The sequence below is a fragment of the Musa acuminata genome, chromosome BXJ3-8 (assembly GCF_036884655.1).
Source record: "Musa acuminata AAA Group cultivar baxijiao chromosome BXJ3-8, Cavendish_Baxijiao_AAA, whole genome shotgun sequence".
Taxonomy (NCBI): domain Eukaryota; kingdom Viridiplantae; phylum Streptophyta; class Magnoliopsida; order Zingiberales; family Musaceae; genus Musa; species Musa acuminata.
This window is the reverse complement of record NC_088356.1, coordinates 1,680,001-1,693,299: the sequence shown is the minus strand read 5'-3', so window position 1 is coordinate 1,693,299 and position 13,299 is coordinate 1,680,001. Positions and strand designations below refer to the sequence as shown.

General features: G+C 40.0%; 2 protein-coding genes across 2 annotated transcripts; both read right to left on the bottom strand.

Moving 5' to 3' along the window:
- Positions 1-329: 329 nt before the first annotated feature.
- LOC103994056 (uncharacterized) lies at positions 330-6,728 on the bottom strand. The gene is made up of 5 exons (XM_009414323.3): positions 6,441-6,728; positions 4,527-4,612; positions 2,211-4,166; positions 1,295-1,475; positions 330-1,206 (listed from the first exon to the last, which is right to left on the bottom strand). The coding sequence occupies exons 1-5, from the start codon at positions 6,538-6,540 to the stop codon at positions 587-589; spliced, it is 2,943 nt and encodes a 980-aa protein (XP_009412598.1). The 5' UTR covers positions 6,541-6,728; the 3' UTR covers positions 330-586.
- Positions 6,729-8,595: 1,867 nt separating this feature from the next.
- Positions 8,596-12,915, bottom strand: LOC135645468 (receptor-like protein kinase THESEUS 1). Its single transcript, XM_065163864.1, has 2 exons — positions 10,221-12,915; positions 8,596-8,731 (listed from the first exon to the last, which is right to left on the bottom strand). Exon 1 carries the CDS (start codon positions 12,747-12,749, stop codon positions 10,233-10,235), a length of 2,517 nt encoding a protein of 838 aa, XP_065019936.1. The 5' UTR covers positions 12,750-12,915; the 3' UTR covers positions 8,596-8,731; positions 10,221-10,232.
- Positions 12,916-13,299: the final 384 nt, after the last annotated feature.

The following is a 13,299-nucleotide window of genomic DNA, read 5'->3' as shown; positions in this document are numbered from 1 at the left end:
AGATTTGAATCATTTTTCAATCAAAGAACTTATGGGGTCTTTGATAATCTTCCTGATGTACGTATTTGAATTTTGACACCATTAATCTTCGTGCTAGTAATTTATACTATTCATATACGATATCCAAATACAAAACCATTTCGTGTGTATATATATATATATATATATATGAGAGAATTTATTTTAAAATTTTCATTATGTATAATACATTAATAATATTTCTATATAGCATTAGAATGATAAGCAAAATATTAAGTCGATATAGTATTAGAATTATATTACGGTCAGTAACACAGATGGTACAGAAGAGCTACTCGTCAAGCTGAGACTTGATACCGAAGCTTAATGTGAATATGCATTTTAGTTTGACATCGGGTGTCACAGCGGCTCCTAAGAAACACAGGAACTATAAAGTCCACCAAGTTTTCAGAAGACATGCTCCTTAAACGTCACTAAGAACTAGTAGAACAGGTAAAGAAGAGTTACAAATATGTTGTGTTGATGCCTTGCCACAGCCTTCTGAGGGCAGCTGCATGAGTAAAGCTTGTAGAATATGAAGCCTTGCCGGAGTTGTGAATCCGTTGCACTATACTAAGACAAATTCACAAATGAGCTCCTCCAATAGGTCAGCATTCAACATCCCCTCCATCTCCATCCCAACCAAATCGATACCATATTCCAATCCAAACCATCCTGATTCCAGCAACATGTTTTCCTGATTGCAATGTAGCTCTTTCCTTTGCTTCACCACCATTTGCCACACAGCTTCGACAAGACCTTCACGATCCCATGCTGGCACACATATCTTCGACGTCAACGATGTCATCCACAAGTGCACATCCATATATGGGGTGATCAGACCTGCTAGAGTGCAATTTATAAGATCAAACAACAGTTTCCTTTCTGATCTTGGCCATGATGCAACCCCATCGTACTTCTTCTCGAGCTTATCAAACACGCTTTGGTTGACAGGATGACCGCGCGAATAGAATGCATCTGAGAACCTGTTGTCATCAGTGCCACGGACACCTGACTCTATAAGAACATCAAGTAGGTAGGTGAAGTCTCTGTCATCAACATCGCTGAATTCTCGGTGTACCTCCATCGAAGGCAGAAGCACATGATTGTCTCCTGCACAATCTTCATCACTCTCTGCAGATGTAGCTACTGACTCCAGCTTTAGACACTGTAGTTGCACGCGAAGCTCTGCCAGTTCAATCAAACTAAATAAGCAACAAATGTGCAATCTAGAGGAACTAGAAGATAAAACTTGATGACAAAGTTGTTCCCTTGCCTTTAAGATCTGCGCTTAATCTTTCAAAGCATCCTGAGCTATAAGTGCCATCTTCAGATGGAGTCTCTAGAACAAAGCTTGGACTTGGTTGGTCAAGTTCCTCAGAGCCTACAGGATGTGGTTTAGCCATGTCTGATTCACACAGAAGCAGCTTCTCTTGAGGTTGATCGCTTGATTTTTCCTGGCAACATGAAATTTGCTTTTGAGAAACTGAAAGAGATTTGCAAAGATTATTTCATGTGTACAACAAAAGAATATTAAATTGACCTAATTTAGGAGCACATAGAGCAAAATATGGACCAAAGACAATGAAGATTATATATTTTTCCAAAGCAATTAAGTCTCCCTATTTAACACAGATAAAGCATGACAATATTGTGTGAGCTGCCAAAAGAAGTGATTAAGTTTCACATCTAGGCGGACAAGCTGAGGCAGGAAAGATTGATTGCAACCACTCCAAATTGATCAGTTCTCCTTTACAGTTTTAGGTTCTCAATACATAAGCACTCGAGAGAGTAATCATAATTTTGGTAAGGAGGGAACCAACAGCAATGATATTTGGTGGGATGGTAACAAGATATAGCATGTTTTGGAAAAGTCGACATATGTGGTTATGCTAATTTATGAGATGGCCTTCAAGTGATTTCTATGTTAGTAGAAACAGAGATGAATCCACAATGTACCTTGTAAGATCCTTTTATCTACATTTCAATGTTTAACCAACTGCATCTAAAAGATTTTCCTATATAAACTTAATAAACCAGAAAAGCATGAGACCTCATAGACATCGTTAAAAAAAAGGGAAGGGGTTAAATCATCATATAACCCTATATGCTTCCTTTTGGTAACAATGATCAAATCCACTATCAATTTTTTAAAAAAATCTTTACTGTAGAATATATTGTCAGATAAATACCTCAATCACTACATTCTGAATATGGCCAAATAATCCCTCATTCTCTGATGGCACTTGAAATGCAGATAATTTAGGCACCATTTGAGTGGTCAAATGCCATGGTGTGTCTATGGGAATTGATGCACCTTTTGCTAGCTGATTTCTCTCAGTGATGGCATCATCAGTAGGTGCAGGATGTAACACCGTCTTGTCTAAGAAACTTTTCACATGAATTTTCTTCCACAACCCTTCTGAATTCACATGGATATCATGTTTAATTAGCATGGTTTCCTCACCAACAGAATGAGCTAGTTTAGAATTGTGATATTGATGCTTAGGGCTTTTCATTAGTGGCACTTCTGGCTTACTAAATTTCACAACTGAAGAAACAGAGGCTCCCATATCTGGTACATCTTTGATCATATTGGTACAACTCCCACCATCACGTTCCCTGTCACTAAGTTGTAGGTTATACGAAACTGGATGTGGCAGAGTCTTTGGCAAGAATCTGGAGCTCCCATCTCTCCGGGCATCAGCACCATGAACCCAATGACATCCCTTGCTTTTGAGTGCGTCATTGCTAGTGAGCTTTTCATATGAAAAATTCTTAGTATTTATCATGTCCACGGTAACCTTTGGTGTATCTCTATCAAATTGTACACACATTTCACCCAGTGTGCTTGAGCCTCGAGCAATAAGTCCCATTTTCTGAAACTGGTGGGTTGTTTTCCATCTTTCAGACAGACGATTGTGAGCTTCTCTGCTTGAATATTCAGTTGAATACAAATATGATGGACTGAAGCTGTTACTCCACTCACCAAAAGGGTCAGGGTTCTGACAGACTGCCTCTGAGTGGCTGAGTTTAGACTCGCCTGGAGTCATAAATGAGTCTTCAGTCCCAGGATATGGATTCATTTTTGAAGTCAAGTTCTTTTTGGTGCAGCTACTTATGGAGTGCCTCGTCTTTCTTGTATTCTCTGTAGCAATTTCTCTTGAACCCTTTACTTTGTGGTTCGATACCTGTGTGTGATGAGACAAATGTTCATCTCTTCCTTCATACTGAAGCACCTGAATTCTAGACGCTGCAATTCCAGTGCCCCTTTTGGAACTAAACAGGAAGTCCTCATGGGCAAAAGAACTAGCCTCTGCCATCTTTTGAGCTTTCTCAAGGCTTGGTTTTAAGATAACAATGTGAGCAGGATCAACATGAGTCTCAGATCTGCCTGCATCTCGTGATGCCGATGAATGTTGTGAAAGGGAACCACTGATTTCACCAATAGAGCATTCGTTAAGGCAGAATGGATACATCTTAAAAGAGCCTGTGACTTCTTGCTGCATATGAGAGCACCAATCATGATTTCTTTCTATTTTGGATGAGTTACACCAAACTTCATTGCTCCAATGCTTAGTACCTTTAGATGGTTTTAAGATTGTGATCTTGCTTCGATGAGGTGATGATGGTGCACAGTTCACATTTGGACGATGCTTTCCAATGAGAAGATCCTTGCTTGAATCAAATGCATCATTAAATTCTTTAGAGTTTTGCAGCACTTCATTGTTTGATAGACTCTTCATATCCATGACTTTCTGCCTTACAAGATCCGTGTCAGCTCCATTTCCTTGACATCTAAGCATCCCCCTGCTATCAGAGTGGCTTTGTTGCTCTCTATTCTTGGATGCTTCCATTACTTCAAAAACATCTTTGAACTCTGGACCTTCACCAGAGCTTCGCCATTGTGACCAGTCCTCAGGATGTACATGATTCCCCTCCCTAGGCATTGTTGTCCTGCAACAACTATCAACACTTCTCTGCGGTCTGACAGAAGAGGGGAGGGTATCAAGACCCATCAGTCTTGCAATTAAACTTGGCAAGGGATGCCTAATTTCCTTTTCTTTTGACACCTCATTATCTATTAGTTCTTTTATTGGCATCCCACTGGCTTTCTTGGATGAAGTTTGCCTGATCTCAAGAGCAAACTGGGAACATCAAAGCATTTAAACAAGTCAGTACAGGGCTATTCAAGGACATCCATTAAAAAGTGGCAAACATATGCTTTAATAAGCTTACAGAAAAAAACAAATAAATTAAGAAAATTTAGTAGCAACAAAGTTGAGTACGTATCAAATGCTTGCCAAAGCTGGTAAGAACAGCGAATTACTTATGAAACATACTTTGTGCATCTTGCTCATACTTATGCTTCATAATAGACCTTTGTACCAGGCAGTTAATCCCCAAAATTGATGACATTTTGATTGCTTTTCTATGACTGAAGCGAATGACATTAATTATAAAGCACATACATGCCACTAGAACCCAAAGAGGGAATGCACACTTACAGAATTTTCTTCTGCAGAAAGGCCATTGTTACAAGCAGAACAAATTGCATCCCTTGGATTTGGCTGTCTTCTGAAATGAAACTGCCCTGTTATAAGAACATCATGGTTAGAGATGTTTGTTCAAATTTGACCATTTTTATTCAGGAAAATAGTTTCGGCCAGTCATATCAAACACTGATAAGAATAAAGTAAAATTTCATATCTCATCAACAATAATAATTTTTTGGCACTTCATAAGATAGCAAAAAATCATAAACTTTATACAGTGTAGGAAGTGTTTATATATACTAAACAAACAAAAGTGAAGAGAGAAAATAGAATCTAATTCCAGTACCAACTGAACTGAAAACTATAGCCAAAGAAGCATATATAATACTTTTCCTTTAAAAAGACCGTATAGTATGTTCTGTCTTCCATGTCCAACCCTAATAAGAATGCACAATGGCATGCCATCCAACTATCATAATGTTCTTTGACACTCTTAAAAGGGAAAATATATCTGAATTACAAGCAATATATGTAATGTAATCTTTATGATTCATTTCACAACTGAATGATTAAGAAGAATTTGACTTCACAACAAGAGACATTAGGCAGGCTGGCCCAAATAGAAAAAGCTTTAGCACATGCTACAAAATGAGAGTTCTACATATATGAAAGTTCACTATAAAGTGTAATCAATCCCAAATTGTTAAGACCCTGTAGCTTCTTGCAGTAAATGTACGACTTTTTTTGGGCATAATATTGAGTTTTTGCATAGTTTGCAGAGGTTCAGTTGTCAATTACCTTCACACGCACCCATCAGGCATGGTTCATGGAATACAGGAAAAGATATTAGACATCAAAAGTAAGAATCTGTGAACTTGCAGTAAGTAGGCACCAATCTACAGAATGTTTTAACGACATTGTTATAAATGTCTTGAAAGCCATAAAGGAAAAACTATATTTATAACAAATGTTAATTGTAGATTTAAGTGCCAGCAATCACAGGGAATAATCAAGGTTATTTACATCACTGTAATCAAGGCAGAAAATTAAATTATGCTAGAATCTAGTAAGATGAGAAAGAAACAAGCATTCACCAAAATCAAAAGAAGTATAAATAAAATATTTTCTACTTCTTCAAACATTTTGAAATGCTTAGAAATTACATTATTCGGTACAAAATAAAGCATACAGGTTTTCAGCAACTTATGAGATAAGAAACAACAGAACCAAAGCCATAAATCTTAAACTAACGGAAAGTTAAGAAATGAAACAGATCAATACAATCTCATCCGAGAAAAAAGAACTTCTACAAACGTAACGAGAGTGAAAACACCAGGCCGTAAAACTCAGGATAAAAAAAAGAAAGCCTGCACGAGTGATACCCAAAACTACAAATGCCATTACCAAAAGGAGCTTCAAAGATGAGAATTTTAGTACACCATGAACCTTAACTTCACTTTACCAAACTGTGTATAAAGTGACTTCTTTTGGTAGCCAAAGAGAGGCAGCAGAACAACCACCGTACCACATTAAAAGCGGAACACTTTTAGCACATTGGACATAATGTTTTGGTGGTTCTTGACAACTGAGATCGAGAAGCGAATATTATAATCATTTGTCTTGGGCGAAGAAAAAAAAAGTAAATAAGATCTTGCGGGAACAGGAATTATTAGTACAGACCCACTTTAAAAATCTGATCAGAACAGTAACATCTTTCCAGACCAAAAATGCAATCTTTCTTCCTCTTTTCTGCTAATCGAACTCCAACAAGCGATTCTTAACACGGCAATACGGTCGCGATTTACGATTTATTATTCCGAAGACGAACAGAGAAATAGACGAAAAGAAAGCATCCCGAGACTCGGACAAAAGCGGAGGATTCCTATAGCGAAGACGAGGTAAAACTGAAGGAGAAGAGGACGGCACCTTCAGCTCGAGCTGCGCTCACCGGGACCGGGTGGCGGCCGAACTCGGCCCCAGATGGGTGGGGCTCCTCCCGGCGGCGGGGTCTGCTGCTCTGGGGCATTGCCCTCACGAGCTAAGCATTCGGCGTATTTCTCAGCTGAGGAGCGAGGGGAAGCTCGAGAGGGGAAGAGGAGAGGAAGAGGAAGGATCCGGGCGAATCGGGGCGCGCAAGTGCGTCGAGATCGGGATGGTTGAAGCCCAACTGGGAAAGAAGTTAACGGCTAGAAGTGGGTGCAATAAATGGGTGACCGCGCCGCGATATAACGAAGAGCAAAGGCAGAAGAAGAAGTCTTGGAGGAGTATCCAACACGACATCCCGTATTAATTCGTTCTCGCTCTCCGCATAGTAGTTGTCGGTTTCCGATAACCAAAGTGTACATTCTTGTCTCAGGGCCATGCCATCTACCTGCCTTGTGATTGGAGGTAGATTGGGTCCCCTCCGCCATCTCTCAACCCGAGGCAGCTATCGGCGGGTACGCGGTCCAACGATGCGTTGGCAAGGAGACTTGCCCTTTCGCTTGCTTCGTGATTCGTGAGATTTGACATCTGACGGTGGACACCGGATCGAGTCTTAACGGGTGAGTCAATCTCATTAACTTGTTGGGCTCGGGTGGGTCTGCTTGCATACACCACTAGGAACGCATGGAGTTGGAAAAGTCAACCATGCAAACAAATTAAGTATTGTCGTGATGGATCAGATATCTTCCTGTGCTACGCAGAACAAGATATCTTTTCTGCTTGAATTAATCCTCACCCCCAGTTTTAGGGATAGAGAAGCTACTGGCATAAGAGACAAGGAACAGAGTTGGTGAGAGGTCATGCACCAATCAGAAGAGAAATGACAGGAAGCAAACAATCCCGGAAACGAGGGGACTGCCTCCCCCCCCCACCTCGGAATTAGGCGAGCCTTGGACATTACTGCAACATGGCTCGCAGACGTGATACTTGGTGGGTGAAAACGATGGGAGACTGCTCGTGAGGAAGGCGACACACATGGACTCTCTCTCGCTCTCTTTCCCGGTGACAGTGATCTCCTTCCCTTCGGTGCTATTACTGCTATCGCTATATCAATTATTCATTTCCCTGGTGATTTGCCCCAGCATCAATGATTGCTCCTTCCTCGCACATTATCACTGTTGTCTTTGTCGTTGCTGTTGCTTTCTCTCACAATAGTTGCAACTTCGTTGTGATTGCTCATGCACTACTCCTTCCTCACCCGACGATACTCCTCTGTTCGTGCACCCCTCTTCACCTGTCACTGCTCTCGACACTGTAACAACAGAAGCCTTCTCCTCACATCATAACAGACGATCTATTCAATGCTTATGTCTACAACAACGAGCGTGATGCAACTTCTCCCTTCCCTTTGCGTAATTCTCATGCGCAACCTCCCCTGTGCAAACTGATCTACAGTAGATCTGTCAGCCTCGATTTGATCTTCTGCCTTCGGTGATTGTTCTCCCTTTTTGACAATCGTGATCTGCACCTTGCTGTTACCGACGATAATCTGTAGATTTGACCTTGATGTCACCGTCGATGATCTACCTCTCTAGCAAACTATAGATTTGACTTGCCTGTTGCTGGCGATCTGTAGATCTACCACTGCCACTGGCCACGGGCGACAACAATCAATGAATCCTCTCTGCCTCACCACTACAACTAACCTCCCGCAACAGCATCGATGGCCATTAGATCACAACCTTCTCCCTAATCTATGATACAAACTTGATATCACCTCCTAATCCACTTTTATAATATATTATAATAATATCGGTATCACATTACCATCGATTTTTATTTTATAAAAGATCAAGTTGTTAAATATTAACTATGTATTTCTTACCTCCATACTTTTAACTAACTAATTAACTTCCTCATAAAGACTTTCGCTCGTAAGATATTTCAGTTACATCAATCCAAGATTAACATTCTTGATAGAACTCGAGACATGAAAGAAGATAATGATAAAGAAAAATATAAAATGACAACTCTATATTCCTTACATGCTTTAATTCTCAATCAACCTATAATTAAAAGATCAATCACCATGATATATGTACATGATTTAAACATTTGCATTACCTCACCGAATGAAATCAAGCCTTTACAACAAATTCTTCGAGCATATGTCAATGTTTCTTCTACATCCACAAACAACTTATCATCCTGAGCAAGTTTTGCTGCATCATCATTACACAACTTACTGACTAAAATCTTCAATCCAACATGCGAGAAACAACATCGTCCATGACCTATATGAAATCAACTAGTCATAAACAATATCATAAAAACCAGCTGAACTATGGCAGGAACCAAAACGATAAAAAAAAAGTGTGAGATTAAATGGTCCTTAAAAGAACATGGCACGTCATGATGAGAGAATTCCGACCCATCAGCAGTTATAGATCCAGTCTGTATAGTGCAATGAAATATCCATATTCGTGTTCCAAATTGTCAAGAGAATCTCATGTGTTTATGTGGATGCTTGGTATTTATGACATAAACTTAGCAGTCATATAAGCCAAACTGAGAGTAGCTAAGCAGAGGACCACAGTGGAACTTGTTCAGTTGATGAGTGACTAACACAGGTCTCAATAGATGAAGACATGTCAGATCTTCAGGTTTCAACATCAAAAAGTATATTCCCTCTTAATCAATCAACAATTTAACTGTCACTCATATATATGCTCATATAATTAGATGACAATGTCAATGTTCAGAGTCTAATATAGATTGGACTCTTTTCTAACAATTTAAGCTTTTGGGATTCATGGTAATTCAGTTTAATATTTATATCATATAGTACAGAGCAGTTTGAATCTTATATTATCCTATTCTATTTGGTCATACACAATTCATAATCTTTCTCAATCAAAAGACTCTGGATAAAATGTAATAGAGACTTAAACAACATAAGATGTTCCGCTCCACTTGATGCTCGTAGTACTTAGCCAGTGTTTCTGTTGATCTTCTTAAGGATGATCAAAGAGAGGTCTCCCCTGATCAGTTGATCACATGTTATTGTCCTATACGTGGCATGTGATCCTGATCAATCCCATTTTTCCAAAGAATTAAAACATTAAAGATTGATAGTCTATTCCAACTGTTTCTCAGAGGTTATTTTATCATTTATTTGATGTCAAGCTAATAAAGTAGAATAGCACTTGTAGTAAAAAAAAGTAGGTAGTCCAGCAGTCTTATAATCATTCATCAGGAGGCCACCTGAATTATTATGCAAATACCACTTTAACTTGATCTTGTGCATCTAATCAAATGTTTTTGCTCTACCAACCACCGCATGAGAAATGCATTATGTGAGCACATAAAACAGCAAGCGTTGACCCAGTGCCAATCAATTTCAAGCAAGAGTAATTACTAGATCCATCCAAATTTAAGTTATTTGGACCAAACATTGATAAAATAGCTTGCCCAACTTAAATGAGGATTCAATTTTGATACCACAAAACCTGATTTATATCCTATCCAAATGTTTTCCAGTATGAAATTAACAAGACCATAAACATTTTGATCCACCCAAATATGCATATTTTCATGCAAAAGATATGTAACAAGAAGAAAAATGCAGGTGGTTCCAGTAACACAAGTAATGGAAGTTCAATTGCTCCCTCTTAACTAAATAAGTATTTTGAAACGTCATATTTTTAATGCATCGAGAACTTTTTATGTAGCAGTCAACAAAACCCCTGTATAAGATTAGTAAAAATAGATAATCAAGCTTACCCTGCAAATTACCTATCTTCCCTTTGGATTCATCAGCTGCGAGAACACTCTGCTTGTTGCTACATCAGTTGCATCACTGGAAACACTGACATCATGTTGTGCAATGTCTACTTGTGGTATCCATTCACGAAGGTCTGGGATACAGTTACTGCTGCTTCCGTCGCCGATTACACCTGAAAAAGTTTCTTGGAGTTGAAGTGAATATTCCAAATTCCATAACACATCCCCTATGGATGGCCTGTCGATACCATGTTCTGCTAAGCACTTCTCAGCTGTTCCACTGAACTTCCGCAGAGAGTCTGGACTAACAGTCCTTGCAAGATGAGGATCGATTATATGCTCTAGCAGACCTCGCTTTTGCCAATTCATTGCCCACTCCACTATGTTAACCTGATCTCGAGGAAGTGCTGGATTGATTGCAGGCCTAGCGCACAACACCTCCAGGAGAACCACTCCAAAAGAGTATACATCTGATTTTTCCGTTAGTTGCTGCCTTCTAAAATACTCAGGATCAAGATAGCCAAAACTTCCCTTCACCGCTGTGCTCACATGAGTTTGGTCTAGTGTAGGTCCCATCTTAGATAAGCCAAAATCAGCAACCTTGGCAGTAAGATTCTCGTCGAGGAGAATATTCGTTGTCTTAACATCTCGATGTATTATATTCTCGGCAGCTCCTGTGTGAAGATAATGCAGACCTTTCGCTGCTCCAATGCAGATCTCAAGCCTTTGTTTCCATGAGAGGGCTGGAAGACCTGAGCCATATAAGTGCTTGCGCAGGGGACCTCCAGCCATGAACTCATAAACAAGCACCATATTGTTGGCTTCATGGCAGTGACCTATGAGGGAAACCAGGTGGCGATGACGAAGCTTGGATAACATCTCGATCTCTGTCCTAAACTCAACCAAACCTTGCTGGGATCGGGGGTTTCCCCGTTTTACTGCCACCACTAGCCCATTTTCTAACACTCCTTTGTACACCTTTCCAAAGCCACCAATACCTACAACCAAGCTCTCATCAAAGTTCTTGGTTGCTTCTTGTATCTCTGAGAAGGCTAGTAGCTGGCCTATACCAAGAGACGGGCCTGATGAAGCATAGCTACGAGTAGAGACCTTTGTGTGTGAGTTGCCCATGTGGGTGGTCGGAGCAATGGGTGAAGGGAACGATGCCAAAGTTGGCTTCTTAGCATTCCTTCGACCCCTGAGGCACAATAAGATCACTACAACAATGATGATTAGAAACACAAGTCCTAGAAAACATGATGATGCAGTAACAAGTGCTTCATTCTTTTGGTTTTTTGTCAACTCAACATCAATAGAGTGCACCATATGATTCACATCAAAATTGTCGTCCGAATCACTAAGTTTGAAGATCTCAATGCCATTGAGAATTGCATCAGGTGGGAAGTTCATCAGCTCAGGAGGACCAATTTGAACCAGGATCCTCCTATCTGAATCCATTTGGACATCGACGATGAAATCCACAAAGTAAGCAGTCAGAAACCCTTTTTTGCCCGATATGTCAAATGAGCTTAGTACAGACTGATTGTCGATATAGACATTGAACAGAAGGTTTCTTGCCGACTTGCTCAAAAAATCACAAAAATGCAGTCTCACCAGATACATAAATCCCAATTCGATGTTAAACACCCAGGAGATGTTGAACTTCTGGTTACCAACATTTGCATCTGCCATTTCTTGTGCTGTGGCATATACCAAGCTCGGTGCTATATACTGCGGTACTTCAGATGGATATCTGATTGAATCCGGATCAGTTGAGATGCTGTGCACCGAAGCTGAAATGACCAGGAATGGCCGATCATCCTCCCAAACTCTCCACAAGGTGTCGTTCCTCGAATCCAAAACTGGACCACCCACATTGATCCTATATGCAGTCTCGAAGCCTGTACGAGCCGAAATCTCGACACCAGGCCCTGGAGGAACAGGGGATGCAACAGAAGGGACCAAATTACCAGGCACTGATACAACTTCGATGGCATTGATGAATGCGATGGAGCCATTCGAAGGAGTCACCATGACAGATAGCTGTTTCAGAACCAAACCCACTTCGATTATGTATTCTTTCACTACAACAGATCTGCAAAGATCCAACCTTGAACAAGAAAAATTGTGAAACAGGGTGTACTCATTGGCCTTGACCGAAAAGGAAGCAGATTTCATGTCGTACAGGGAGCTCCTAATGGGTTGGAAATGCAACCTCAAGAAATGTCTGCCCTTCTGTTTGATGTTGAACCTATACGCAGCTGCTTCTCTAAAGACACGAGCACTTCCGTAGACATCGGATGAGCTGACTTGAACCACGTCGTGAGAGATGGGTGACAGAACGAAGGATGAGACTTCACCTGACGTGTCGGGCCAAAATGCTCGGCCGTCGGCCGACGTAACAGTTGCATTAGCTCCACAGTTGATCAAGAAGTTGTCTTTTGGGGAAAAGGCGGCTACAGTGGAGCAAACAGTGAGGACATGATGGAGGAGCAAGAGAAAGAGGTGGTGAGATCGAAGGGTTGCCATGGCTGGGGTTGACGAGAGTGAAGGGTTAGTGAATGGTAAGGAGTTGGGCTGGTGGAATGTCGGGATCGTGGGGTGGCAAAACCTGAGGGAGGGGAGGAGAAGGGTTTCTGAGACCGGTGTTGCAGTGAGGCCGGTGGGTGATGTCGGTCGTACTGCTACTGCTAAGGTGGCTCCATTCCCCAAGAAAGAAGTAGTTTATCACTACTTTGTAAAGGAATCATCGACATTACAGCCTTAAATAATAGGAAAGAAAAAGAATTTGAATATATATATACTACTTATTTATACATATATATATATATATATATACAATTTTGAATAACAGGATATATATATATATATATATATATATATATATTTGAAAATATTTAATTTTTTTTCCTGTTATTTAAACCTGTAATGTCGATGATTCCTTTACAAAGTAGTGATATATATACATACATGTATATACATACATATATATATATATATATATATATATATATATATATATATATATATATATATATATATATATATATATATTCGAGAAAACCCATAAATTAAAATT